Genomic DNA, 27,189 nt, shown 5'->3' on the forward strand with positions numbered 1-27,189 from the left:
TTTCTCGAAGCCACAAATTTCAAACCCAGCCCCAAAACAAAAGGCTGTTGCTGCACACAGAACCCGCCTGTGTGATCTACGATGACAGGCCCCAGCACCACCTTCCTTTAAAGCTGCTTTGACCAAACATTCAGCTTTTTTTTTTATATATATATATATATATATATATATATTTGATTTTTTCCTCATGAAACCAAGCTTGTGAAGCTTCTCTCCACTGCAGAGCAGCTGACATAATCCTACACTGCACTTCAATCCTCTAACACAGCCTACAGGACTTATTTCCATAATATCTACACCCCCACTGTAGTGTACTAGTGTGTCAAGCCCTTCAAACTATTAGTTAGCTTAGTACCAAAGTGAACCAGGAGTGTTCAAATAATGGGTTTCATAATATCCTGTGCATAGATCAAGAAAAAAATTCGGGCTTTAATTGAGTGAAGCATTTCAGTGCAATTTCATGGAGCTGCTTCTACACAATGTACAGCGGGTACAAGCCCCGGAGTCTCAGTGGCAGAAGGCTGCTATGGAGATAGCCTTGGGAGGAGATAATTAAAATAGTAGCACCTATGGGAGGTTCCACCTGCAGGGCTCGGAGGGAGCCGTCTCCACTGTAACAGCCCTGCAGAGAGTTCATCTGAAATTAATCAAACCCAACGTGAAGACAGACTGTGGTCAGACTTAATGGACGGTTGATGCTGCCACGTTCTCTGTCCTGTTCCTTTCACTCGCTTTGTTCTTTTTTCTTGAGATAGAAAAAAACTGTAGAGAATGAATCTGTCTGCTTTGTTCTCGCAGGTGCATCAGTAAGTGAGGGGCAGAGGAGACAAAGGGTGACAGTCAGCAGGCAATCTGAGGGAGGATGACGGAGGGGTGTCATCTTCTTTGTTGACCAAAAAGCATCCACCCCCTCTACCCTGCCAGACACCCTCTTTGTGCATATTGGTTGGTGGTGTTGGACAAATCATCAACGCCAGTCATTAGAGAGTCTGAAATAAAGAAAAACTTTATTGATGTTCGGTACGCCTCCTTCAAAACTGCTCTACAGTAAATGAAGCCATGTTGCACACAGATTCAAATTAGCGTGAGCACTCTGAACAGCAAAAAGCTGGGATCACACTGTGAAACACACACTCATACAGACGCACACAAGTATTCCTTCCTTATGAGTGTATGTGAACACGTGGAGGACAGTGGTACACACCCAGCTAGACAATCACAATCACCTCTTCAATTTGTACCTTAAAGAAAGTGATCGTGCAGATGTCTAACAGCTAAACAAACAAGTACTAAACGAGGACATATAACATACAATGTCTCAATGATTGTAGGTCCTAAATTTCATTTTACTGAATTGAATCCCACAGGGAGCTTTAAATACGTCAGAGGTAATCGATGACCTGATTTTCAAACAGATGTTTCCATCATCAGTCATCCAAAATCCACATATAATACAGAATAAGGCCCCTACTCATACAATTTTCTCTCTTAATGGATGGACTGGCTTCAAACATCAGGTTTGCTGCTTGGTTCTCCCAGTGTGCTTCCACTAGCTTCCTGATTAGTTGTATTTTATGTAACCACAGATGAAGCTAACAGAGCCCTGCAGCTCAGAGCATGTCCACTGTGTTCTCTACTACTGGTTACATAACTGTTTACTATACTGTAGCATTGACAAAAGCCAAAAACTTCTTTGAGGACAGAGTTCTTCTTGTAAGGCGTCTTATTATAGTCGTCACTTGATACCAAAAATAAAATATCAGAGGCAATAAATAAAAACAAAACCATACATGGCACAGAGAAACACAGACATCGTTTTAAAATAGTTTTAGAATTGCAAACTCATTCTAGGTAACATTCGGTTGTCCACACGGAGAGGCAAATAAATAAAAGAAATGAGGCTTCACTGTCAGCACAGTACATGTAACAGTTATGATACAAACCATGACATTAAGGTACACCTTCAGTATTTGAAGAAGCCAATATGCAAGGCACAACAACTGGCTAAGTTCTTAATCAAGGGAAGCTGTCTCAAAAATATTAGCTGTCCTTAATGATTGTTAATACAGAACAAATGAAAAACAACACCAAAAGGAAAGTACAGCTAAATCCCAGTAAACTAAAGGATGAAGTCTCTTCAACCTGGAAGATGAATTTTGGCTCTAACAGCCAAGTAAGTCCCACAGAGGTTAAAAAACCCAACAGTGAAAAAACAATTCTGTATCAGGACTCTCATCGCTGCTTAAAACAGCATGAGCAAACAAATTTAAAAAAATAATATTTTACCTACCAGATTGTGTTTGTGATTCAGCAGCTTGATTTTCATGTCTTAAATTTGTAAAATTAAAGAGACAAATGATTAATTCATATTAAGTGCCCAAAACATCATCAACATAAGATGAGTCGGAGGAAGACCAGACAACTGGGATTCAGCTGTAAAACTGTGCTGACTTTGAGAGCACAACAGCAGTGTGTCAAGATATTAGTTATCTGGTGTTATTGATCATTTGTCAGGATGTCTCTCTGAACAGCAGTAGGTTGTATTATTAAAGGGGCACTCCATCGAGTAATACACATATTGAAATGCAATCTCCCACTGACGTCTATTCAGGATTCATTCAGTCCTGAATAGAAATCTATGGTTAAATTCTATAATACCAAAGATAATGATACATGCCCCACCCTCCATCCAAAAAGCCAATTGGCTGCTTTATAACAGCTGAACCAAGAAACAACAAGCCAATCACGCAGCCGTACTGACAGAAACAAAGTGTAGTCGACGTATAACCTGTGGATAAAACCTTTTTAGACTGTATTTTGTGTCACCAAACACTTATTAATCAGGTTCAATTGCAGCTTTTATGTCTCAATGACCATTAACCCTATAGTTATGGTTCTTGTGAGACAATGAGGCCTTTAAAGAAAACCACTTCCTCATTAAACCTTTTCTGCCTGGTAAACACCACATCCCAGGTTTTCCGTTATAAATCTATAACATCTACATTCAGATGACCTTGATAACATCAGTATGAGAACATCTCTTTTACTTTAACAGACTCGATGAAGCTCCTTTAGAGACACAATACAGCAGCATTAATCATCACGAGTAAACTCATAAGACCTTCATATGTAAAATCAGTGGAGTGGCCCTTTAAATTACTTGAAAACAGAAAACATTTATGTCAGTAGTAACATTTTGAAAACTTTGGAAACAGTGTCCTGGTCATTGGCCAAAGACAATAAGTTCCAAATGTGCGCTTTAGCAAGGTATTGATTTCTTATTTGTGAAAGGCATTGACTGATGCTGGAAGCGGTTAATAAATAACATCTACGCACACAGTTTAGAGTGTAGAAACACAGACTCTGCTGCAGGTCTGTAGCTATTGTATTGTCATATAATACAGACTTTATTCACTTATTCAAAAAACCTCTAAGGCAGAATCAGGCACTAGAAAATTTGACTGTGGCTTAGTTTATTGTCAAGGGCTACCTAAGTGAAAGGGTAAGCCTCCTGATATGTACCTTGAAATTTTCATACAAATGTAAACATTCAATGATATTGCACTCAAGCAGCATACTAACATATTGAAGGATGTGTCAGTACACAGACTTTTATACTCATAAAGTGCTTGGATGTAAAAAATATTTGAGCGGGTAAATGTCCAGAAACATTTCTCGCCATTCCTATGTCAAATTGGAGCTAAAATTTCAGCAGGTGGGAAACGCCACAGCAAAAATGAAACCATGGTTTTTGCTCGTAAGCTGTAAGCGGGGTATCTCAAATGAACTACCTGAAGCGAGACAATGCATCCAAATGCTGTGTTTTGGTTTCAGTATTTACATCCCAAAAAAAATGTCAAACAATCTTCCCATGCTCTCTTGCCTGTAGAAAAAGATGACAGAAAAACAAATATTAATAGTTAAAACTTTGACTTCTTTTCTGTAATTTCATGAGCACCACTTCTCCATATGAATGATTGAAGTTTGAGGTCATAAAGTGCAGCATCTGTTCCAGTGATGATGAGATGAAGAGGCATTCTCTCATGAGACTATTTATCCTGCACTCCATCAGGCCTCAGAGGAGATGAATATACTTGAATCAAAATTGGATAACACACAGCTGCAGTGCATATATACTGCATATCTCGCTTCATCTATTTACCTACTCATCCATTTGCGCCTTCCCTGCATCAGTCCATCCACACCTCTACTGACTGACTCCCATCCCTCTTATACTGACCTTGTCGCTGCTGGTGGAGTGTGTTGGGTGAGTTTCTCCTAACTCCAGGCTCAGGACAGACAGACCGGAGTCTATTAGTTCCTCTATGAAATGAAAACCAACGTGAGTATACTCATATTCCATCTACGTGCCAGAGAAGTCACCGAAGCTGCTGCATACCTGTGTTTGTGTTGCTGATGTTGCACTTGGTAAGCTCCACAGGCTGGACAGAGCTCTCATGTAGAGAGGCACAGGCTTTTTCAGCAGGAGGGGAGCTGGGAGCTGTGGGGGGGTTGCTGTCTTTGTTAGTGCATTCAGTCTCAGATGCCTGCTGCAGGGCAACAGGAGGAGCAAATGGACCACCGCCTTTATCCTGAGGACTGCCACCATCCTGCTTGGCACTTTCAAGAGGCTGCCGTGGCTCCTGTTCTTCATGCTTGATCTTTTTAGGTGAGTACGCTTTTAAAGAGCTCGGACTTCTGGATTCTGAGTCTTGAGAGCCGGCGGTTTGCCTTGCGTGAGCGCCCTGGATGAGTTCCTCCGAGAAGCGCACTTTCTTCTCCGAACCCCGAGGGGACGAGGCCTCGGACTTCCCCTGAGTGGGGGTGTCCTCCCTCGAGCTAGCAGCTGACACTCCGCTCGCTTCCTCGGGCAGCGAGTCTGGGCTGGGTGAGAGCTTCGTTATAGCGTCCTGATCTTTCAGATCCTCCACATCGGCATCTGTGAGGGCGTCGAGTTCCTCAAGGAATTCCTCCAGCGTTGTATCAGAAGTCTAAGAGATGAGATTACAACAGCCTTATTGGGTGTCTTTTTCTAAAGTGTGCAGTTTATATATACACTCCCACAGGTTTCACCTCTCACCTGCGGGTTCTCTCCTTCATCATTTGCCTGCCATCTGAAAAACACAGACTTCTGTCAAAAGATTGTCAGCAATATGCAAAAGTAATCTGCTGTAAATCTGTTTTTCTTTCGCCAGTTACAATGTGCTGTAACACTGCATAATCAAGTACTGCAAGAGAAAGAATGAGAAAGGCAGCGATAGAGGGCTGTAGTTTGTTTGATTTGCTTCTCACTCACACAGATGCTCACACACCAGCTTCCACCACACAAGGTGATAGTGAGACCACTGGGGGCAATTTGAGGCTTACTTTCTTGCCCAGGGACACTCTGACATAAGGTGTAGCTGTGATTAGACACAGTGGCTCAATCTTCAGCATCACAGGTCTCAGGTGTTATCGCTTTAGTGGCTTGTGGGTTTTGTCTCACCCCTTCCAATCTGTTGCCAACTGTGTTAGCAGAAACAAGAATCTCTAGAAACACCTGAGTGCTGTTTGACCGAGTCCCCTGACCCTTAGCTACCTCCAGTCCCCGACACATACAGACAGAAAATCATCTGTCACATTACACTTTCACACTGGATGTGTAAAGTCCCTCACTTCCAGGTCTTGCAGCTTTCTGAGATTAAGAGCAACTCCTATGTGACAGCATCCAGTAGGAGGAGAAGAGCTGAATGCAGTGGTGAGATATGAGTGAGGCCTTCTGGGTTATTTAGTCAGCTGCATCGACTCTCATGACATCCTGGGGAATTTGTACATTAGGGCACAGTGCAGGAAAACAACATGCCGTCCCACATCCGTTTTATGAATTGCATTAGCTATAGTGATTTTTCTTATAACAATGAACTGATGCTGTGGTGAGAGACGTCCCAGTGATGGAATCAACTTTAACATCAGGCTGTTGTGTGCAAGTCCCATAAGTAGATGATGTTCAGCTGTTACTGACCTCCTGGCCCTCCCAGTCAGGCGGTCTTTGCCTTTTGCTTTGCTGCTCATCACCAGCACATTTTTAGCTCCCTTGTCTTTGCCTCGCTTGTCATGACCTAGGACAAAGAACACTGTAAGTAAAATGTTTCTCAGCTGTGGGAATATTTTAAAGGAATCAAATAAATAATGAGCAGGATACCTCTTGAGTCACCGCCTGACCTGGGTTGTCCTCTTCTTGCATTTCTTCCACCTAGAAGAATGAAATCCATCTTTTTATCATCGTGTATTGATGTAAAAAAAACACCTCCTTATGTTCTCAGTTTAGTCTGTGTCTCACCTCTGCTGGAAGGACCCCAGTCTCTGTCAGCGAGGGATTTGTCTGAAAACCTAAAGCAGAGACTCAGTTTAGACAGGAAACAAAACCCAACTACAAGCAGTGTCTTGGTCAGTTTCAAAATAATTCATCACTTCCAACTTTGTATCTACAGCACACCTCATAAACAGGCTCTTCAGACATTTCCTGATTATGACTGAACATTTATTACGGGAAGAATTTGAGATTTCGCAGAACCAATAAGAGGATTTGCTCCACGAGTCACACCCCTACGTTTTATATCCACTGAAACCATGTAAATTGTCGAATCCCAAACACATTTCCTCATCTGTTCTTACTCGAGGGCCTTGTTTAAGCTTCGCCAAATAAGGCAAGGCATTCCATCCCTTATCCCGAGCTAAAAATAACCTCTCCTCCCTTGTCTCTTTACATTTTGATGCTTCCTTAAACAGCACATTAATTTACTCTGCAACTTAGTCACTATTTGTACTACAGCTCAGTTTGTTTGAAATCTAACAAACACTTCAAATTAATGGGTTGTATCATTTTTCCTGCTGCCAGTTTGGGCTGCTATTGTGTGATTTCACAAAGCAGTGGGATAGCAGGCTGTAGGATCATAGACGGTGCAGCTCATAGGCTCATTTCGAAAGAAGAGAAACGTGATCAAATGGAATCTTTTAAATTTAGGCATACACAAAACTAAATTTGGCAACATAACATTACATACTCTTTATATACTGATGCAGTTTGCATGAAAAGTAATTATTTGGCAACGTTAGCATTGTGCAACACCCTGTGACTTGATGCGGATTAGTCTTGTGACGGTGTGGTGGAACATGCAGTCCAGATAGCTCATCTAATGGATTCTTCCACTCAATAATCTAAACACAAAGAAGCATGCTGTTCTTCAAGGTTACTTTCGCCTCTCATCATCTGCACTAAAAATGAATTAAGACCTTCACTGGTGTAAGAAGCAAATGATGGAAAGGAAAAATTAGCAACCTTAATTATTCATTTAACTACTATGTGGGCAAATAGCTAATGAAGCTGGTAGTTTAGCAGGAAACAACAGAATTAAGTTCTTTTTTTGAGAAACATGCTTTAAAGAAATAGTTGGTTAAACTAGTAGATTGACATCATTCTCATGTCTGCCTGCTAAATATAGAACTACAGCCAGGAGGCAGTTAGCTTAGCTTAGCATAAAGGCTAGAAGGCTGGGAAGCTCGCAAGCATGGCTTCATACAATGTTGACTAGTTAACACGTCTAGCTAGTGATCTCGTCTGTTACATCCTTTAAAAAAGACAAAGGTGTGAAAACATGAGTTTGTGTCCAAGAAGAACATCACCCTTATATAGAAGTTAATCTATGGCCAGGAGGATAACATGGGTTTGAAAGGTGCACATATAACAGTCGTCTCCTCTGTATCAACCACCTCTCAGCAAAAAGGGAAGATGAAATGTGAAGCTGTGCCTTTCTGGATAAGATTCAACATATTCAGTTAAAAACCATTTGAAATAGTACAAAGGGGAAATACAGAAACTAGAGGAGCAGCTATGGGAAACCGACTGCATTAGCAGATAAAGTGTCTTGGGAAGGCTGGGCGCTTAAAATTCTTACATGTTCTCAGTTTTGTCCATGTCCCACGCCCGTCTCCACTGGCCCTTAGCATTTTTATGGCGCGCCACCCTTTCCCTGTCAATCTGCTCGCGCTCCTTCTTCCACCGCAGATACTCTTCCTGCTCCTCCCTCGATGTGGGGATGTTGAGGTCTGTGCTTGCTTGTGGGTTCTCAGGCTCCTATGTGGGCACAAAACACTTTGGTGGATTTTAATGCATAAAAACAAGAAGCTCTCTTAATGGAGCAGTGAAACATGACTAAACACCTCTCAGAGTGTCACATTATAACAAATCACTACACACCAGTCAGTAGAGGGGACAAGCTCACATAAAGCATCAAAAACAGCTTGTCATAAATAGACAACAATTTAACCATGTTTCTGGTATTTTCATGCCTTCCACTTTACTTGAAATGCTAACCACTGCCTCACTGTAAATACTAATAGTTTGTTTTCCAGGAAAAGTGCAACGTACAGTAAATGCAATTAGGTTATTATCCATCATTTCCTTCTTAGTGTGTTTATTGATCACTGTGATGAGAGCAGAGAGGATTGCTCACTAATACTAAGGGGATACAAGCTCTTTAACACATCAAAAGGGACAGAGGCTGTGGGCTCATGTTACACAGCCTTGGAGCAAAGCAGGACGACAGGCAGCGCTGAGGGAAAATCACGGAAAAAACCAGCAGTCTGTGAGTGAAAGAGCCCATCAGCCTGACAGCAGGAGGCAGGGCATGTTGATGTCTGGAGAAAAATGTAAATTGTGCGATTTTTGACTAACAGGCAAAAAAAAAAAAAAATAAATCCACATGCTGCTCTACAAGCAACAGTGTGAGAAACAGACACAACACAGTGCTGGGAAGAAGCTACGGTGGATCATGTTTTCCTCTCCTCTCAGGTGTGGACCAATCACAGTGAAGTAAACATGTTGCCTTCCTGCGTACAGTTTTCGAAGAACATGGCATATGTGCTCATCCCTGTTTTCCATCTCCTCTCCCCTCCCTCCCCTCTGGCCCTCAGAGGATGTCCGGGGCCACACGGGAAGCCACTTCTCACATGTTCCAACAGGCCGTCTCCTGCTGCCACCCTGCTAATCAGAGCTTTTCAATTTCTTGCCTCTGTGGTACCCAGCGGGGAGGTTACCAGGGGCCCAAAGCAGGTAAGAATGGACATTACAACGCGAAACTGGCCAGTGGAGAACACCATGCTCTTATTCCAAAACCTGCAGCAGCTGCACAAGTTCAGGTCCAAAAGAGGTTTACAGCATATCTGTTAACCAAAACAAGGCCAAGAGACTTTCTTCCCTTACACAACACCTTAAAAAAAAAACACTGCGCGGTATTTCCTGGAGCGCTGACTGGGGCCCAGACCGCAGAGCAGGCAAGATACAGAGAGCCAGGGAGGCATGAACAGCATCAGTTGTCATGTGGCGTATTCGCCCAGCCTTTGAAGCCTGTTCTCCCCGCCTCCCCAGTCGGCCTGTTTATCGCACGCCTGATCTGTGAGACAGCTTTGCGCTACTCCAGCAACGTTAACACGCAAGCCAGCAGGAGGCAGATGGGGACAAGCACTAGAGAAAAGGGGTGTGCATGGCAACGTGTTGTGCCTGTCTGTGTGTGTCTGTTTGTGATGAGGGTAGAGCGCATATTTGCATTTGCATCTCTCTGTGCTTTTGTGGCGCTGTCATATGGGAACCCTGTATTCCAATTTGTATTCTTTCTTGGGAACCATATGGTAATTATGAACTCAAGCCCTCAAAACTCGTGGGTTTTCTCGAGCTGATGTTTAAGAGATCGAGTAAAAGTATGTAAATGTTGATAGCAGTGCACGTCTGTTTACCTGGCATTGTTCTGACACTCTGTGATGCTCCTCGGCGTGCTTCTGCCCATGTTTAACCTCATCCTGTCAGAGAGGAGAAATTAAAAAAGATCAGCATAACAACAGAAAGAGTGAGACAGCAATTGTACATGGTTGTGAAGAGTCACATTACAGTTGCCATAAACAGTAAAAAGAAACTCAAGCGAAGGCACAGATTCATTCGGATGTAAAAGCCTACACTGCCCCCAAGTGGTTTTAAAATGTAACAGCGTGACTTGACATGAGCCTCAATCAGAATCGTCCACTCTGCTCGAGGGTCATCAGTGCAGGTGGCTAGTTTGCAGGGAGCTAAACATGGAAACTACCCGGCGATTTGGAAAATCAAACTCATCTTACTGCAGCTAGAGAACTGTGTGTGAACTTTGCTTCTGGTGTTTCTCTGATGGCAAAGATGCGCTCTGGTGAACACAGAGGATGAGTCATGTTACGCTTGAAGAGCCGAGGGGATAAAAGAAGACAAATAGTGGACAAAGCGGTGTAGCGGTGCACCTACAGGCACTGACGCCCACATTCCTGCTCACACACCCACACCTAGATGTAGCGTAGCACATGCACAAACACAAAAAGACCCCCTGACCACCTCCTTCTCTCTTTTCTTCTGTCTCCTCACACTCCTTCTTCCTCTCTCTCTCTGACTCTTTCCTGGCCCCTCGCCAGGCCTGTCTCTTTGGCAACATAATGAGTCTTTTCAGAGTGAGAAGGCAGTTGAATGTTAATTAGATCAAATCGGCCCTTTCAGGATGGTGGGAATAGGGAAACAATCATGCCAGAGGAGTGTAGACCGCTTAAAGTTTCAGAGGGGAGAAACGGAGGCTGGAAACAGACGGTGGGTTGCCAGTAGTCTCCCCCCCTTTTGTTCCCCTCACTCCCTCTACATTTCCTTACTCCCGTCTTTTCTCTCCCTCATGAGTGTGAACAGACAGTCTAGTCACGCGGTGCTTCCAGGCATTACAATCTGCCCTGGACACTGCCTGATTACCGCACCCCTCTCACGGAGTCATTATTTATTTCCAGGGTGTCTCTCACTCTTGCACACACACTCATTAGAGAAATATTTCAGAGGCAGGGCAAAGCGGTAGCAATGTGCAGTTTGCCTTGGGTCTGTTCTACGCAAACATTTTCCTAGCACTTGTCGGATAGATCCATGACACGTTCCCCTCCAGTATCACCGGTTTGCAGCACTCTCACCCGCTGCCTCTCGGAAACTGTGTTAAATGATACTGGTTATGTAAACAGCGACCATGTGGAAACCAGGTCTCTGGGATTCACAGATGACTGGTGCACTGGAGCGCTGGCAACTGTTCAAGTGCTGATTCAGTCCACATGATAAATAAAGGGGGACAGACCTAGCGGGCCATAAATAAAGGCAAGAGAACAGTGTGTTCATCCCATAGATTTAGTGCACATTAACTCTGACGGCCCACTAAGCAGCGCTCGGCGTGTCGGCCAATCAGATGCAAACATACGTATACATATTTAGACTGAGCCTCGACTGCTGCTGCTTCTGTTTTTGTGACCCCTCCTACGACCAGACTGTGACTGAGTTCACAGTGGTGAGGATCAGCTGCCTGTGCATCATCTTATTGATTGAGCAGCTTGTGTAAGTGTCTCCGAGTGTGTTTGTGTGTGTGTGTGTGTGTGTGTTGTCTGTGGCTTCAGATTGAGGCAGAGCAGCTGTTCCAGAGTTTCTGCATACCCGGGGGGCCTAAGGTCAGTGACAGTGTGGCATTTCACAGCCCAGCCAGGGGTACTGCATGTGCACATGTGTCTCTGCCCGTCTGTGTTAAATATGGGCTCTCAAGTGAACCACAGCATGCAGTGAAGTTAGCGGTGCCAAGTGAGATATCAAGTCTCATTAGAATGTAAATAAATATACCAAAAGACCTTTCTTTACAGCCTGTTTCACATAAACAGAGGCCCTTACACCCAGAGGGTAATCAATTCTTCTTGCACTAAAAATACAATAAAAGCTCCTCGGAGGGAGATAACAATCACTTACACATTTGAAAACTTGGTTCTGCTCAACCAACAGCTCTATTAGCAACCCCTCTTCTTCTCTAATCCCAGTCAGTCACAGCCCAGGTCCACCTCCCATCCACACACCATTGTGTTCCATCACTGAAGGGGACGGGCCAGCCCACATGTCTGACATCTATGTAAAACACATCGGTGCAGCACGAGACAATAAACAAAGGAGTTGGAGCAGACAGGAGGGGGCCCGGCAGCTTTTAAACACTACGATCACTGGAGTGTTCAGTGCGTCTGAATCAGACCTGCGCTGCTGCGTCTCTCTTGGTCATGTGAGATGGCTGCTTCCCCCTTCCAGCTGACTCCACACGCCTTGCCTGTCCGTCATCAGTCGGGCTCTTGACGTCTGCAGGGCCCGGCCTCTTCTCTGGCTTCTCACTCACCACTCTCTTTCCCTGGAGAGACAGTTACTCATATTATATATAACTGCTGCAATGTTAATAGTAATATAAGAGCTTAGGTCTTTATCATGCCCAAACTGTGAAGTGATAGTTTGAGGATACCTATATAATGAATATGTTATACCAGATTTTAATACAATAAAAGCCTAATATGTGAAGGAATATCATATCATTCAACACTTCAACCTGGCATTTCCTACACAGATCATTCATATCATTAGGATTTTGACCAGTGCTAGACTTTATTTTTGTTTTCTAGTGTAATTTCTCTTTAACTAGTAGATTATAATGGAATTTGGTGCACACACTCCTGTTCCCATTAGAATAAATAATAATCATTTTGTGATCATGACATTTCCTCTAGCACCATCCATGAGGTCAAATTTTTGATTAGTCTAATAGGAAACTAATGACAGTCCCATGAGCCTCAGGTGTTGACACATCTAGTGCTAATTAGCAAATGTTAGTATGTAAATAGATTCAACTAAGACGTTGAGCATAATAAATGTTATGTGTGCTAAACAGCTGCATGTTGGTGATATCACTGTGAGCAGGTTAGTGTGCTGACATTTGCTCAAAACGTGATTTTTTTGCAAGCGGCAACCTTCAGGGCTAAACAATAAAGCCTGTGAAGTGCCAAAAACTGCGATTCCTTGAATGGCCACTTGAGGCTGGCTCCAAAGTGAATAAATCCCCATAGACTGCCATGTTAAAATGCCCACCTTTACAGGCAGAAATAAACATGTTTATAACCCTGGTTGAAAAACCTGCTTTGGCCCCTGTTCATGACAACTGTCTGCCGGGTGTTTTTTTTACTCTGCCAAGGAACGCAGCGTAGTTATGCATCAATTGGCATATGTTTGTCTGTCTGTCTATTATTCTGTCTGTGCGCAAAAACTGTCTAATGGATTTGGGTGAAATTTTCAGGGAAGGTCAAAGATGACACAAGGACCACCTGATTAGATTTTGGCAGTGATGTGGCTTATAGTCTGGATCCACGGATTTGTTAAATATTTCAATATCACTGCAAAATAGTGGCACGGCATCACTGCAACTATGACAAGAAGTGAACGCTATTTCAGCTGCCTGCTGACGATCACATGATTGTGATCCGACTACAAATCCACCACTGTGGACTTATCGGGACCTATCCATCAGAAATGATGAAAGGAATATTTGATTAAATTGTGGGGGTGTTTCAGAGTTCCATTAATTCCCGCCGCCCGCTACATATTTAAGTGACGCGATTCGGTATCTGTACATAACGTACATATGCATAACACACACCTGTACTCAGCGCAAGGTAGTTTTGTTTGTGGGTACATCTATATTAAATGGTCACATTCGATGATTTCTGATCATCAATAACAATATCAATAATAATATATCAATGCTGAATTTCTGTCAATGCCATATGGGGGAATGAACAGCCTTGGAGGAGTACTGCACTCTCTGAGTGCTTTTCTTGTTATATAACTCATACATTTAAATTGTATTAGAGTTAAAGTTATGCATAATTAAGGCCTCTTTGAGTGACAGCTGGGTGCGGTCATAAGACAGTATATTTTAGCCGGCAGTTATATTTTTTTCTACTAACTTCATCATGAGAATTTACATTCATCAATTCACTTGCCAGTAAATGAGCGTCAACCCTTGCCAAACACTGAAAAGTGCATTGAGTAATACCCAGACTGAAAACATAAGTTCATTAAACATTAACCTTTCTGGATAAAAGCAGTGACGGCTGAGTTTTTAATACTGATCTTGTAATTCTTACTGCAGAAGTCTTTTTCATAAGACATGTTTCCATTAGTTGTTGAGCAAATTTGGAAAGAATTTGAAAATTAAATTACAGTTTTGTTTTTTTTTTTTTTTTAAAGAAAATGCGAATGAGGCTTGTTTCCGCTTTGGAGCAAATGAACTCAGCTGCATAATACCATCAGAAGAGGTTACATCATGCATAGCTGTAATAGAAGAAGAAATAGAAGAAGAAGAAGCCAGAAACAAAGCCAGTTGCTTGCCAACTGCCAAAACATTCAGGAGAAAAATGGAGATAAGTCCTCAGTAATTATTTTTTGTGCATGTTTCATGCTGTACAGAGGCAAAGACAACAAAACAAGTGGAAATAGCTGACCAGTGACGTGAGCTGAATGTTTGCTACATCAAAATTTAGACTTTGAAGTCCAAAACTACCTGAAGCGGGTGTAAAGCTCCTTGAATTTAACAAAAAAAATGTTTTATATATATGTATATATATGTGTGTGTGTGTGTGTGTGTGTGTGTGTGTGTGTGTGTGTGTGTGTGTGTGTGTGTGTATATATAGAGAGAGAGAGTAATATGTAGGGTTAATTATAGGATTTATTTACATGAACCTAATGCAATACTGTAAAATGCACAAAAAAATAACATGCACAGCTGTAGTGAAATAATAACTTGTCTCATTATACATTCAGGTCTAGTAAATACTTTATTACAATTTCAGTTTAGTATCCTCAAATTTTGTTTGTGGTCTAACCTACTCAAGCATTTTTTGACTGCTTCCTTGCATATTCCTCACACCTATGTGCGCCCATTTTTTCTTTTTAACTTATTGTTATAATTTTCAATAATGGCCTACTTGTTTTCAACCTACAGTATGCTAGCTGAATGAGCATGTTGCTACTTTTAGTGAGTTGCACTTGATCTGTATGATGAAGAGCTTTTGTGATATTCTTCTATTCATATCAATAAAGCTACAGCAATTTTTTTAGATTTTCAATTTTTCTTAAAAATGCCACTGCAGTGAATTTACCTTTTTTCCAGCCATGGTGACCATTAGCTGCTTCCTGTGGCCTCGTCCAGCCCCCTGTGGAGGGTCGTCTCCCCCTCTGTCGGGCCCACCCTCCTGCTGTCCTTTCCCAGCTGGTGAGCCGCTGCTGAAAGGCTTCGTCACCACCACACGACTGTCCTGCTCCCAAGCAAACAGAAGAACATTTTATAAAATATTTATACAGTTTCCAGCTAGCTTCCCCAAAACACGACGCCCGACAGCTATAATGGCAACGCTGCGAGGCAACAGTTATAGTAGCTGTTTGTGGACACTCACACTGGTGGACTTGCTGATTGTGATGGTAAGATCATCAGCTTTGCCCTTTCGGCTCTGCAGCGCCATCCCTTCCTCTTCTGCTCTTTTCTTGTCCTCTTCCACCTCCTAAATGCAATGAAAACAACAAATGAATAACATGGATGCCTGCAAGAGCTGCAGGCCGGAAATCGCAGCAGCTCCTCTGCCTGTGAGCGCTCACCTTGTACCTCTTCATCAGTGCTTCGTTCTTCCTGCGGAGAGCCTCGATCTTCTTGTCCAGCTCCAGGTCCCTTTCATGATCCCTCTTGGGCATCATGTCACTGGAGGTCTGGGAGTAGACACATTGGTTAATTAGCACAACGATTTAAAAAAGCACATTTTCATGGGATCAGGTCTCATATAGGTGTTCTACATTAGTGCTTTTGGACATTTGTACCTTGAGCCTAGGTATTATAACCTCACAAAAATGTTCAATATCAATGTGTTACTTTTTTTTCAACAACTTGCCTGGGAAAAATGTGATTATTATTCACCTTTACTATATCATTACTACATTATGTCTAGAAATTTAGAAAAACAAAAAACTATTTAGGTATACTGTCTTGCCCTTGTCTGTTATCTCTGATTACATTATTTTGCATGTCGGTTTTAGCTGTAGCCAAATGCTGTGACAGGGGCTGGCTAGCTAGTTGCTGATTTTATTTTTATTTATTTTCCTGATTTATGAAGGATGCAAAGTGCCATTAAGGGGCCACGACCTACTATGAGTGTCAACAAGATAGGTACTGGCACAGGATTATTTACAACAGTATCGTGTGTATTTAAAAAAAAATTATATCAATATTTTTATTTCAAAATACGATGTACTGATCATGGGCTGCACAGTGGATCGGCGGTTGGCACTTTTGCCCTGCAGCTAGAAGATCCCAGGTTCGCGACCTGGCCTTCCCAGGGTGTTTCTGCATGGAGTTTGAATGTTCTCCCTGTGCATGCGTGGGTTTTCTCCGGGTACTCCGGCTTCCTCCCACAGTCCAAAAACATGCTCAGGTTAATTGGTAACTCTAAATTGTCCATAGGTGTGAATGTGAGTGTGATTGTTTGTCTCCATGTTTAGCCCTGTGACAGACTGGTGACCTGTCCAGGGTGTCCCCTGCCTTCGCCTTAAGTCAGCTGGGATAGACTCCAGCCCCCCCGCGACCCTAAAGAGAATTAAGTAGTGTATAGATAATGGATGGATGGAATCAAATGATTCCATGTGATACAAATTATGACCCAACTAAGCAGTTCTCAGCTCTTCAGAGTATTTTAGCCTCTTCTCAGCTTATCACTTTGGATTTCTGGCTCACAAACTTACTGTTCACTCTCCAAATGCAAAAAAGCATGCCAAACCAACAGGCAGTGATATAAACATAACCCTACAGCCATGACTGCCAATAAGAAGCCTGAAAAAAGTCTGTTGCAGCTTTTCAGTAGGCTACCAATGATGGCGCACCATTTGGGGGAACCATATGTATGGACTGATTCTGAAGCCTGTTCCTCAGTATAGTGGAAGCACTACTGTGCATTTAGGTGTAAACATGTAAAAAGTCTTGTTACAAATATTATTACTGGCACTATTTTGTCCACATTTACTATTGCACAGAATCAATTCATGTAACAACCAAAAGGTTTCTCCCTGTTTACACACCAGCATTGCATTGTCAGTTGTTGTTGACTGGACACTGCATTTACATTTGGACAAAATACATAGAAAAAGCTGTCAAAAAATACCACTGCCTTTGTGTTTTTTCTCAAACCAAACAATCAGTCAGTCAATGCATGGAGACCCTAGTGAGAATTAAGTGGTGTATAGATAATGGATGGATGAGCTGATCATTATTATCATCAGCACCGGTATATTGCAACACCTCTACTATGGACACATTTTCAGAGAAAATGCCCTCTATTTCTGTATATATTGTGACATTAACCACAAATTGATTAAAAAAAAAAAAAATCATAAAACAAAAAGTTACAACATAAAACCTTTGACATTGTCGTTTAGAAGTGTGAACACATTAGAAATTAAGAAGAGAGGGAGAAACACTAATCATTTATAAAATGCAAAGATGTCCCTGTGTCACTCTGCTGCATATTCTGCACACAACACTAACACACCATAACACCCACCACAGATGGAGCATTCATTATAAAGCTCAGTTACACAGGCAGAATGCATATGCAGAGCATCCTAAACATCCCAAGTGCGGTCAGCAGAGCACACCTCCTCAAACGACAAGAGGCCCAGCACTGAAAATGTCCGTGTACTCTCATGAAACAGCAGTTACATGTGTGTTAATGCTTCCTTTCAAGAGAACCTCACTTTAACAAGTTACACCGACTGCAAACATGGAAACAAGAGCTGCAGCTGAGTTGAAGACGACTCAAATCTACAACAAGGCTCACAGAATGGGGAAGTATCAACTGTCTGTAACACAAAGATCTCATTTCCTCTGGGCCGGCAGTAACTTAATGTTCCCTCTCCAGTCTGGTCTGTGCAGAGTGAGGAAAGTGTGCTTCTTTTGAGTGGCTGTAGCACAACCTTATGTGTCAGAAGCCTGGGGGAAGAGGAAATCAGCAGCACGAGGGCTGGGAGAGAATGTCGTCTTCTTTAAAGCACAGGTCAGGTGCATGAGAAGTCAGAGTAGAACATGCTGCAGTAATACCGCTGCACTGTAGATTGGTTTAAAAAAGTAGACATCTCAGAAAGCACACTTAATCACTGTCTTGTCAAGAGTGAGATAAGACTGAATCTCTAAATATGAAGCTACATCCTGTTACGGCCTCTTTAAAGTTGACAAGGCTCGAATAAACAAAGAGACCGGCAACATATAAACTAGACAGACACGGCAGGTAACGTGAGAATAGGGAAAAACCCAGCTTTATTAACAATTAATTCAACTAACGTAAATCAACTAAGATGAAAATAATGGTGAAAGTAAAAGGGCTGTAGCTGCTGGTCAAAAGAAACAAAAGAGGGGTGGTGAACGTGGCTAACCCTGCAATGGGCTCTTGGACCAGTCACCACCCCATACTAAACTTCCTAACCAAAAATTAATACTACAAAAGAAAACAGCGAAAATAGGACTACCAGCAACTACAGCCAAACTAAAACAACAAAACCCAGCAATCTAAACATGCGTGGGGAGGGAATAGCCAAAGTACCTGAAACGAAAAAAAACACAATGTTAATCACAAAGGGAAAGGTTATAAACGCAACCAAACCCCTCACGCGTTTGTCCAGGAGGACGTGTGGCTTGGAGGTGCTCCAATCTCTGCTCTGACTGCTGCTCTCTCCTGCCTCCCTAAGGCCTTGTCCACACGTAGCAGGGTTTTTGTAAAACCGAATATCCTGTCCCCTCCGTCTAGAAAAAAAACTTACGTACACACCACTTCGTTTTTAGAAAAAAACTTCATCCACAGCTAACCGCATAAGTGCGTTTTTAAGCACATTCATAAGCATGCCGGACCTTTAGGTGGCAGTAGTTCCCCAAATCCTAGCAAGGTGGTGGAGAATAACCGTCCTTAACGTCGTCCTTCGCCTGTGTTGTTGAATGTGGAGCAGTATCTGGGCTTGTAAAAACAAGCAAGTAAAAAGCGCCTGTACAAGAAACAGCGTCCAAAACCTTGTGAGAGCATCCATACTGTTACCGAATGTAAACACAGGTCGCATATGTGACGTAAGAACATATTTTGTCGCAGGCGGTGACGTTTCGAAACGCAAAACCCCGGTTACTGATGTCCACATGCAGACGCATAAAACGGAGAATTCGCAAATCTTCACTTTGGTCGGAGTTTTTTAAAAAGAATCGTTTTTGATGACGTAAATCTGCGTTTTCGTGTGGATGATAGGCCGAATCGTAGAAAAATATCTTCGTTTTGTGAGAGACCCGGCTACGTGTGGACAAGGGCTCAATACCCTCCTCCTCCCTAAGTGCTAACAGCACTCAGGTGTGCTGCAATTACACAGATAAAGGGAGGAGGGAGATCAGAGAGAGCAAGGGGAGAGACAGCAGCCAGCCACACGTAACACCCCCCCATAAGATGTTGCGTGGAGGTTTGCCCCAACCTACACGCAACATACACGTGACAACGCATCCGCCACCACATTTCTCTCACCCCTAATATGTTTAACCTCTAGATTAAACGATTGCAGCGCGAGCGACCAGCGCATGATTCTCTGATTTTTATTCCGCATTTGTTGGATGAAAACCAGGGGATTGTGGTCTGTATACACAATAACTGGACCTGAGGTGGAGCCGACATACACCTCAAAATGGAATAAGGCCAAAACTAGGCCAAGTGCCTCCTTCTCAATGGTGGAATATACACGCTGATGGCTGTTAAATTTTTTTGAGAAGTAGGAGATCGGATGCTCGACACCATTCTCATCGTCCTGGAGGAGGACAGCATCGGCTCCTACGTCACTTGCGTCTACCGCTAGTTTGAAAGGACGATCAAACACTGGCGCAGCCAAAACACGGCCGTTTGATAACAGTGCCTTAACACATTCGAAAGCACGCTGACAGTCATCTGACCAATAGAAACGCCTTTTTGGGCTAAGGAGGTCTGTGAGTGGGGCGGCGACAGCCGAGAAGTTCTTACAAAAACTACGATAATACCCCGCCATTCCCAGAAAGCGACGTAGCTGACGCCGAGACGCAGGAACAGGGAACGACAGGATCGCCTCCACCTTCGCCTCTACTGGCCTAACTTGCCCACGACCCACAACCATTCCTAGGTATGTGACAGTGGCCTGACCAAATTCGCATTTTGCCAAGGGTCAGATTGGCGTCACGTAGCCTTGCAAACACTGCCCCTAGCTGCTGAATATGGTCCACCCACGATCTCGAATACACCACTATATCGTCGAGGTAAGCCTCACAACCAGGTAAACCATGTAAAACAGTGTTGACCAAACGCTGAAAAGTCGCCGGGGTATTTCTTACGCCGAACGGCATAACCCTATACTGCAAAAAGGCGCCTGGAGTGACAAACGCAGTTATCTCCTTAGCGCGCGAAGTCAAAGGTACCTGCCAATAGCCTTTAAGGAGATCTAGCTTTGTCCCATAAGTAGCACTGCCGACATGATCTACACAGTCATCGATTCGAGGGAGTGGATAACAATCGGGCTTAGTGACACCATTAACTTTACGGAAGTCCGTACAAAAACGATCAGATGAATCAGACTTCACCAACAGGAGACACGGTGAACTCCACGAGCTGGAGCTCTGTTCGGCAATGCCGTTCTCCAGCATATAGTCGACCTGTTTTTGTAGGCGAGCACGCTTCTCCGGATTTACCCGATAAGCATGCTGCTTAATCGGAGACGCGTCACCCACGTCGATATCGTGCTTAAGGACATTAGTTTGCGTGGGCACATCAGAAAACAATGAAACATTCGATTTAATTAACTGGACCACATCCTCACGCTGGGACTCATTGAGGTGCAAAAAATACTCGTCAAGTTTAGACAACATTGCCGAATTCTGCACTCTGCCTTGGACCACAGCTAGGGACGGACCCACCACGTCCTCAAGGTCAGCTGCTGCCACTGTAGGCAGCACCCCGGGGGTTCCAGCACCGGACAGCTCCTCCATCACCTGGGAACTCACCGCGGCTTCAGCACTGGACAGCGCCAGCACGGTGTTGTGTCCTTCACTGCCAGGAGTCGGATGAGTAGATTCCCTGCAGAGGTAAGGCTTCAACATGTTTACATGACACACTCGGTTACGTCGTTTACGGTCAGGGGTGGCTACAATGTAATCTCGATCACCTAGTTTCTCCTTGACCACATAAGGACCGCTGTAACGAGCTTGTAGGGCCGAACCGGGGACAGGCAACAAAACTAACACTGTGTCACCGGGACTGAAGCTTCTGTTTTTAGCGTCTTTATCAAACCATCGCTTCATTTTAGCCTGAGTAACGGACATATTTTCCTTCGCTAATTCACTAAACCCCAAAGACTCCTGAGTTACCTGGCGAGCCGCCAACAGGAGGAGATGAACGCCTTCATCCCAGTCCTTTTCAACCTCAAAATAATATGCCCGGAGCATGCTCTTTAGTGTGGAGTGAAAACGCTCCAGAGCGCCTTGGCTTTCCGGATGGTAAGCGCTAGAATAGTGATGAGTAATATCCAGCTGTTTCATGACCTGCGCAAAGACTCGCGACATAAAGTTGGAGCCTTGGTCAGTCTGTATTTCCTTAGGCAACCCAAACACAGAATAATTTCACCAGGGCTTTTGCAACCGCAGGAGCAGTGATTTTACGCATTGGGATGGCCTCAGGAAAGCGGGTCACAGAGCACATGATGGTCAGAAGAAATTTATTAACACTTTTAGTGCGCGGAAAAGGGCCAACACAGTCTACTATTACGCGTTCAAATGGCTCACCCACAACCGGAATCGGGTGTAATGGATACTGGGGAATTATTTGATTGACACACATGACAGGTTTTGCAGTGTTGTCGCACATCGCGCTTCAAACCAGGCCAGAAAAAACACCGCAAAATGCGATCATATGTTTTGTTAGCCCCTAAATGACCAGCAAGCGGGTTGTCATGTGCCAGCTTCAAAATCTCAGTGCGATACCTATTTGGGACAACAATTTGTGTCAAAACGCTACAATCATCCTGCGTGGAAGCATGCGGCGGCGTCCATTTACGCACCAGTATCCCGTCCTTTATAAAATTACAGGTGGACAACTTCTCAGCTTCAGACTCAGGCACAACAGCATCAAAAGAAGCTGAGAGAGTCACATCACGCTTTTGTTCTAACATAACCTGCTCACGAGACATGCAGATTTTTGTATTTAAGTCCTCAGCCACAGAGGAGTCAACAACCGAGGTTGCCGGAGCAACCACGGAACGAGAAGGAGCAGAAGCGGCTGATGAAAAGTTCATATTTTCTTCATCAGCCATGAAACTGTCAGCTAAATCTATGTCATTATCGTTCAACAAATCCTGCTTCTGCCTTTCAGACATAGCACGAGTGACAGCGCAGACAGGAAATACCTCAGGAAATGTCTGCTCCAGCTCACCTGGATGCTCTGAAATAGGGACCGCAGTAACTTCTGGATTTAAAAGAACTTTACCACTGGCCAAGTCATTACCCAAAATGAGGGACACCCCGTCAATAGGAAACCGAGAGGCAACACCCACCACCACCTGCCCATTTACCAGATCTGACTCTAAGTGTATGGTATGGAGTGGAAGCGGCACGAACTGCATCCCAAACCCCCGAAATAGCGCACTGGAGTTCGTTGAAGACTCCCCGACAGCGGCAACACTCCTTGTAAAAGGACTGACTGTGAAGCAGCGCTGTCCTGCCTACAAATGTCCCCATAAACCACATTTTAGAATGAGTCTTTTATATGTATCAAACAAAAGAATCAATTTGTGAGCTTTAAAGGTCCTGGTGAATGGATTTTGTTTCCTTTGGACAGAGCCTGGCCAGCTGTTTCCAATATAGCCTGCTCATAAAAGATGGACTTAGCCACCATATATCACCCACTGGTTTGTGGAGGACTGTTTTGAAGCCTCGAGTTTGGAATCTGGCGGTCACCATCTTGGTAGCAACTTGTCATTCACACTCACGTGCTAAAGCATCCCTTGCTTTCTTGAGCACTTCAGCAGAATGCAAATGAACGTCTCTTTTCGGTTCTTAAAGATGTTTCACCTCACATTCACAGGGTTTCTTTGTTTCTAAATGATCGACAAGATAATTGTTCTCACCCCCAGATTACATGCCTAAAGGTGTGAACAGTAGAGCTAAGGAAATATCTTGGATAAAAGGTGGCTCGAATTCAAGAAACAAAAAAATTCCTGTTGCCCTCCTCTGAAGCACTGAGGATTAACATGACCTGGATGACTGAGAATCCACACAGACATTTCCTGCTTCATTGTCTATTTTCTTCTTAGTGGGACCATAATTTACTAAATGAACATCGTGCAGTATTGAACACAACCTGAAAGTAGCAATTGAGACAATAAAGTCACTTGGAAAATCTTTAATGGAGAAACAAATCAAGTCAGATGTAGTTTCACTTCCTCATAGACTTCTGTACAATCAGGTTTCTTTTTGCAACCAGAGGAGTTGCCTCCTGCTGGCTGACAGAACGAATGCAGGTTTAAGGCACTTCTGTGTTGGCTTCATTTTTCAAACTTTTAGTAAATGTCCTTCTCTATACAGTCTATGGTTTCCAGTCTTTATGCTGATGTAGATCAACCAGCTGCTGGGTGTAGTCTTCATATTCAACATGAAGACATGAAAGCAACTTTGATCTTCTCATCCAAGACCAAATAAGCATTTTTCTCAACATTTTTAAGAAATCTTAATGGTTTATATGAAATACCTGCACATTACAGGTTTGTGGAGGTAGCTCCTGACTGTCTTATCAGCTTGAAGACACCGAAATATATTTTTATAAAAGTAACTTCTCTGGCATTCATGACGGACAGTGATGTGATTCACAAATGTGTGCCAAAACTGAAAAAAACAAAGAAACATCACAGTTTTGAGTTTGTGATTTCCTCGGCCTTTGTTTTCTTACTGCGAGCCAGCACCATTTTTCTTCATATCTTCAGAAAGATGTCATTCACACACAAACAGCAGTACTTGGATAATATTCAATGAGTGACAGTCATTGTCAAAAAAGGAGCTCTGCACTCAGTCAGCTAAAGCTGGCATCATCTGTTGTTTTTCACAGCTCCAGAGAAGTGACAATAACGCTGCCAAATGGAAAAGTTGCCACTTCTGCTTGTCGCAACTGTGAAAAAACATAATTCATTTTGAAGTATCCCATTCTCGGCACTGTGTATAATTTATTCTGAGGGGTCAAACCTTTTTGACAGAGACAGGAGGTAGATGTGCCAAAGTGAGTCAGTCATCCTCCACTGTTGCCCCAGTGAGAACACACGAGTCAAGGTTGCCTCTGTGTGATATTACTAGCACAGAATAATGACTCACTGCTAGCGACCGCACAAAGACCATTATTTTGTGACTGCAAGGAATTCTTTCATGCTTTTTCCATCGCTGCTGCTGATACGCCTGCAAAGCATGGCTGCCACTGAGATGTTTGAAATCAGTTTTCGCACTCAGATCTTACCATCAGAGAGATCGGATCTCAGATCGGAGTCTGTCAGCGCAGACTTCTAGTAAAATAACAACAAACCAGCGAGGACACAGCAAGCATGAGAAAAGTTTGGACTCACTCAGGGAGGCAGCAGACTGGAAAGTGGTTACCTCACAGCTTCTAGTTGTCAGGGTATCCAAACACAACAGACCATGAGGACATACCACCAAGAATAGGCGCAATGGAGAGACACGCTGACGAATCTCAGTGAGCCCAATGGCGGAGACTGAAGTGAACGCCAGCCTCCACAAAATCAAAGTGGGGAGACTCTGTGGTGTGAACCTCTGGGTTCTGCCGGCCGGTTCTGTGCTAGTGCAGCAGCACGGCTAACATGCGCACACAATCAAAGACACACAGAGACGCTGTGGGTCTGCCAGCGGACGGCACCCATGCCCGGACAGGCAGGCAAAAGGGGGGAGGAAGGGGCCTGCAGAGAGAAAGCTGCCAAGGCTTCCTCCCTACCCAGCGTTCCTGCCTCCTACAGGAGCGACAGCAGGGGAGAGAGAGAGCCAGAGATACAACGCTGCATGTAGCCACAGCAAAATCTGCGACAGAGCAGGAGAGGAAGGAGAAGGGGGGAACCTAACACCGGAGAGGCAGAGAGTGTGGGATGAGAGGGGAAGGAGAGAGAGAAGGCACTCACGGGTCTTTCCATGTCAGCGGTAAGAGCTGGGCTGGGTCCAGGCGCAAGGCAGCCGAGGCGGCAGAGAGGGCTGCCTGGAGTCGACGATCATGCCTCGATTACAATGAGCCAAGTTGGGCAAGCAGCCAAGACGTCTAACAAATGCACAGAGCTCCCCTGTTAACGGATTTCACAGCACCCACCCGCTCGTCCTCGCTCTCTCTCCCTCTCTCTCCCCAACCCTCCTGCATAAATGCTCTCTCGCTCCCTCTGTCCCCCTGATAAAGCACTTGCTCTCTCCCCTCCTCACTTATCCTCTGCTCACAGCATGCTGGCTAAATCCTGCCACCCTCTGCACTCTGTGACATCATAACAAACAAAAATTAAAAACCCATTTGTCCTTTAGGTGCATGTGTCATCACAGGGTTTGCAGCAAATATACACTGTTACATCCAATGTTTTCATGCTTAAAATTCTGGATTGGCACTGTGATAATTTGATTCTTTATCGACCCTTTTTGGGTGAATACAGCACCAACACAGTATTGGGTTCATTCTGCCGATTACCAATGCTATTTCTGACCCTGTGTTAGTGCGATTTTTTTCTCTAGCCTCTTGTTTTGGCTGGATTTGTATCCGTGAGTGCTCAACAAAGATAACCCCTTACTGCGTAGGTGCTGAACTAACCCAAGCTGACCCTGCGATTATTCTCTAGCTGTGTCAGTAATTTGCTCCAGCTGAACTCATTCATTTTCACAGTCTAACGCTCTATGACAGAGATGTTTTTGTTTTTATTTTTTACATTAGAATTTGTATGTACTCTGTATAGTTTCTCTCACATCTCTTTTGCACACTGCATTTTTTGGACAGCTTCTGGAGCCTCATTCACATCCAAACATGCCACCGTCTACTTGCAGACATCACAAATGAGATGCGTGTGCTGTTTGTTCCCACTGCGCTTCCAACAGCTGCGTCTCTATGAGCCCCAGACTACAAGTTGAGAGGACTAAAGAAGCTTCCTAAAGACAGGAGGAGAGGGGGGTGGCAGGATTTCCCACAATTCTTCATACACGGCGTGCTGCTCTTGCCACAGTCTGAGAGCTAATGACATGCAGCAAACAGGCAGCCCTGGCTGACAAATGGTACGGGCGTCTGCACAAGAGGAGCAGCAGCAACTGAAGTCAGTCACTTGAGACTCAGAGTCAGCGCACTGCAATTACCAGGGCATTATGGGAACAAACACTTCGTTGAAAGTTGCCAGTCTGAGCTACAACATTTCTAGCACGCTCGTGTCCACATACTTTACATTCTACGTGGATCAATCCTGCTAATGAGCCAAAGCTCTTTCCACAATATTCTAGCGCACAAGTATTTGAGGTATTTAAAGATTAATGTAAGAATTTTTTTTTTTTAAAAAGAGGTTGCATTAGCGCCTAACATGTTACTACATCAAAAATCATTCCAGTAAATCAAGTAAGTCATTGAGTTTTGACCTTGCAAAGAAGGATATTAGTGATGTATTATCAAGAAAATGCCAAGTGAAAGGAAATACTGATGTTATGATAATTTAAGGCTCGTTGAGCTGTTTAAACAGTTTGAAGGACTTGAGGGAAACTCGTGCATGGGGTCAGTGACATTGTTATGTCCTATCCGAGGCTGTAGCTCCAAATATTGTGAATAATGCTGGATTTTAATTTTTTGTTTGCATGTTTTTAAAAAAAATAAGAATAAAAAATTTTTTTAAAAAAAGAACAAAAAAAAGCACTAGATGTATTCATATGCCATTCTAATCGTGTTAAAGCCTTTGGAAATGATGCGATATGCATGATGATGAATGAAAGTCTAATCCAGAGGTGTCAAACATATGGCCCGTGGGCCAAAACCGGCTCGCCAGAGTCCAATCCGGCACGCAGGATGACTTAAAATTACAAACAAAGACAGACAAGACATCTCACATTTAAATTTGTCCTTTGTCTTTGCAGAAACTCTGTGATCTGTAAGTTGTAATGCACATGTGAAAATGATAAACTGAGGCATAATATTTTGGAAATTGCACATATTTTTCTTAAGAAATTTCAGGTTGTTCATTAATGT

At 43.5% G+C, this 27,189-nt stretch overlaps 1 protein-coding gene across 4 annotated transcripts; it reads right to left on the reverse strand.

The window, feature by feature from the left end:
- Window positions 1-990: 990 nt before the first annotated feature.
- Window positions 991-25,369, reverse strand: LOC111578140 (coiled-coil domain-containing protein 9B). Of its 4 annotated transcripts, XM_023284751.3 has the most exons (14): window positions 25,118-25,368; window positions 15,524-15,631; window positions 15,325-15,429; window positions 15,031-15,186; window positions 12,084-12,233; window positions 9,772-9,834; window positions 7,935-8,113; window positions 6,320-6,369; window positions 6,182-6,232; window positions 6,002-6,098; window positions 5,081-5,114; window positions 4,400-4,991; window positions 4,241-4,323; window positions 991-3,883 (listed from the first exon to the last, which is right to left on the reverse strand). In XM_023284751.3, exons 1-14 carry the CDS (start codon window positions 25,127-25,129, stop codon window positions 3,857-3,859), a joined length of 1,707 nt encoding a protein of 568 aa, XP_023140519.2. In that variant the 5' UTR covers window positions 25,130-25,368; the 3' UTR covers window positions 991-3,856. The 4 variants fall into 4 exon arrangements, with proteins under 4 accessions (XP_023140519.2, XP_035810745.2, XP_035810784.2 ...); XM_035954852.2 differs by having other exon boundaries at window positions 991-4,323; window positions 25,118-25,369; XM_035954891.2 differs by lacking the exon at window positions 25,118-25,368 and adding an exon at window positions 24,639-25,021 and having other exon boundaries at window positions 991-4,323.
- Window positions 25,370-27,189: the final 1,820 nt, after the last annotated feature.

The sequence above is a fragment of the Amphiprion ocellaris genome, chromosome 20, assembly GCF_022539595.1.
Source record: "Amphiprion ocellaris isolate individual 3 ecotype Okinawa chromosome 20, ASM2253959v1, whole genome shotgun sequence".
NCBI lineage: Eukaryota > Metazoa > Chordata > Actinopteri > Pomacentridae > Amphiprion > Amphiprion ocellaris.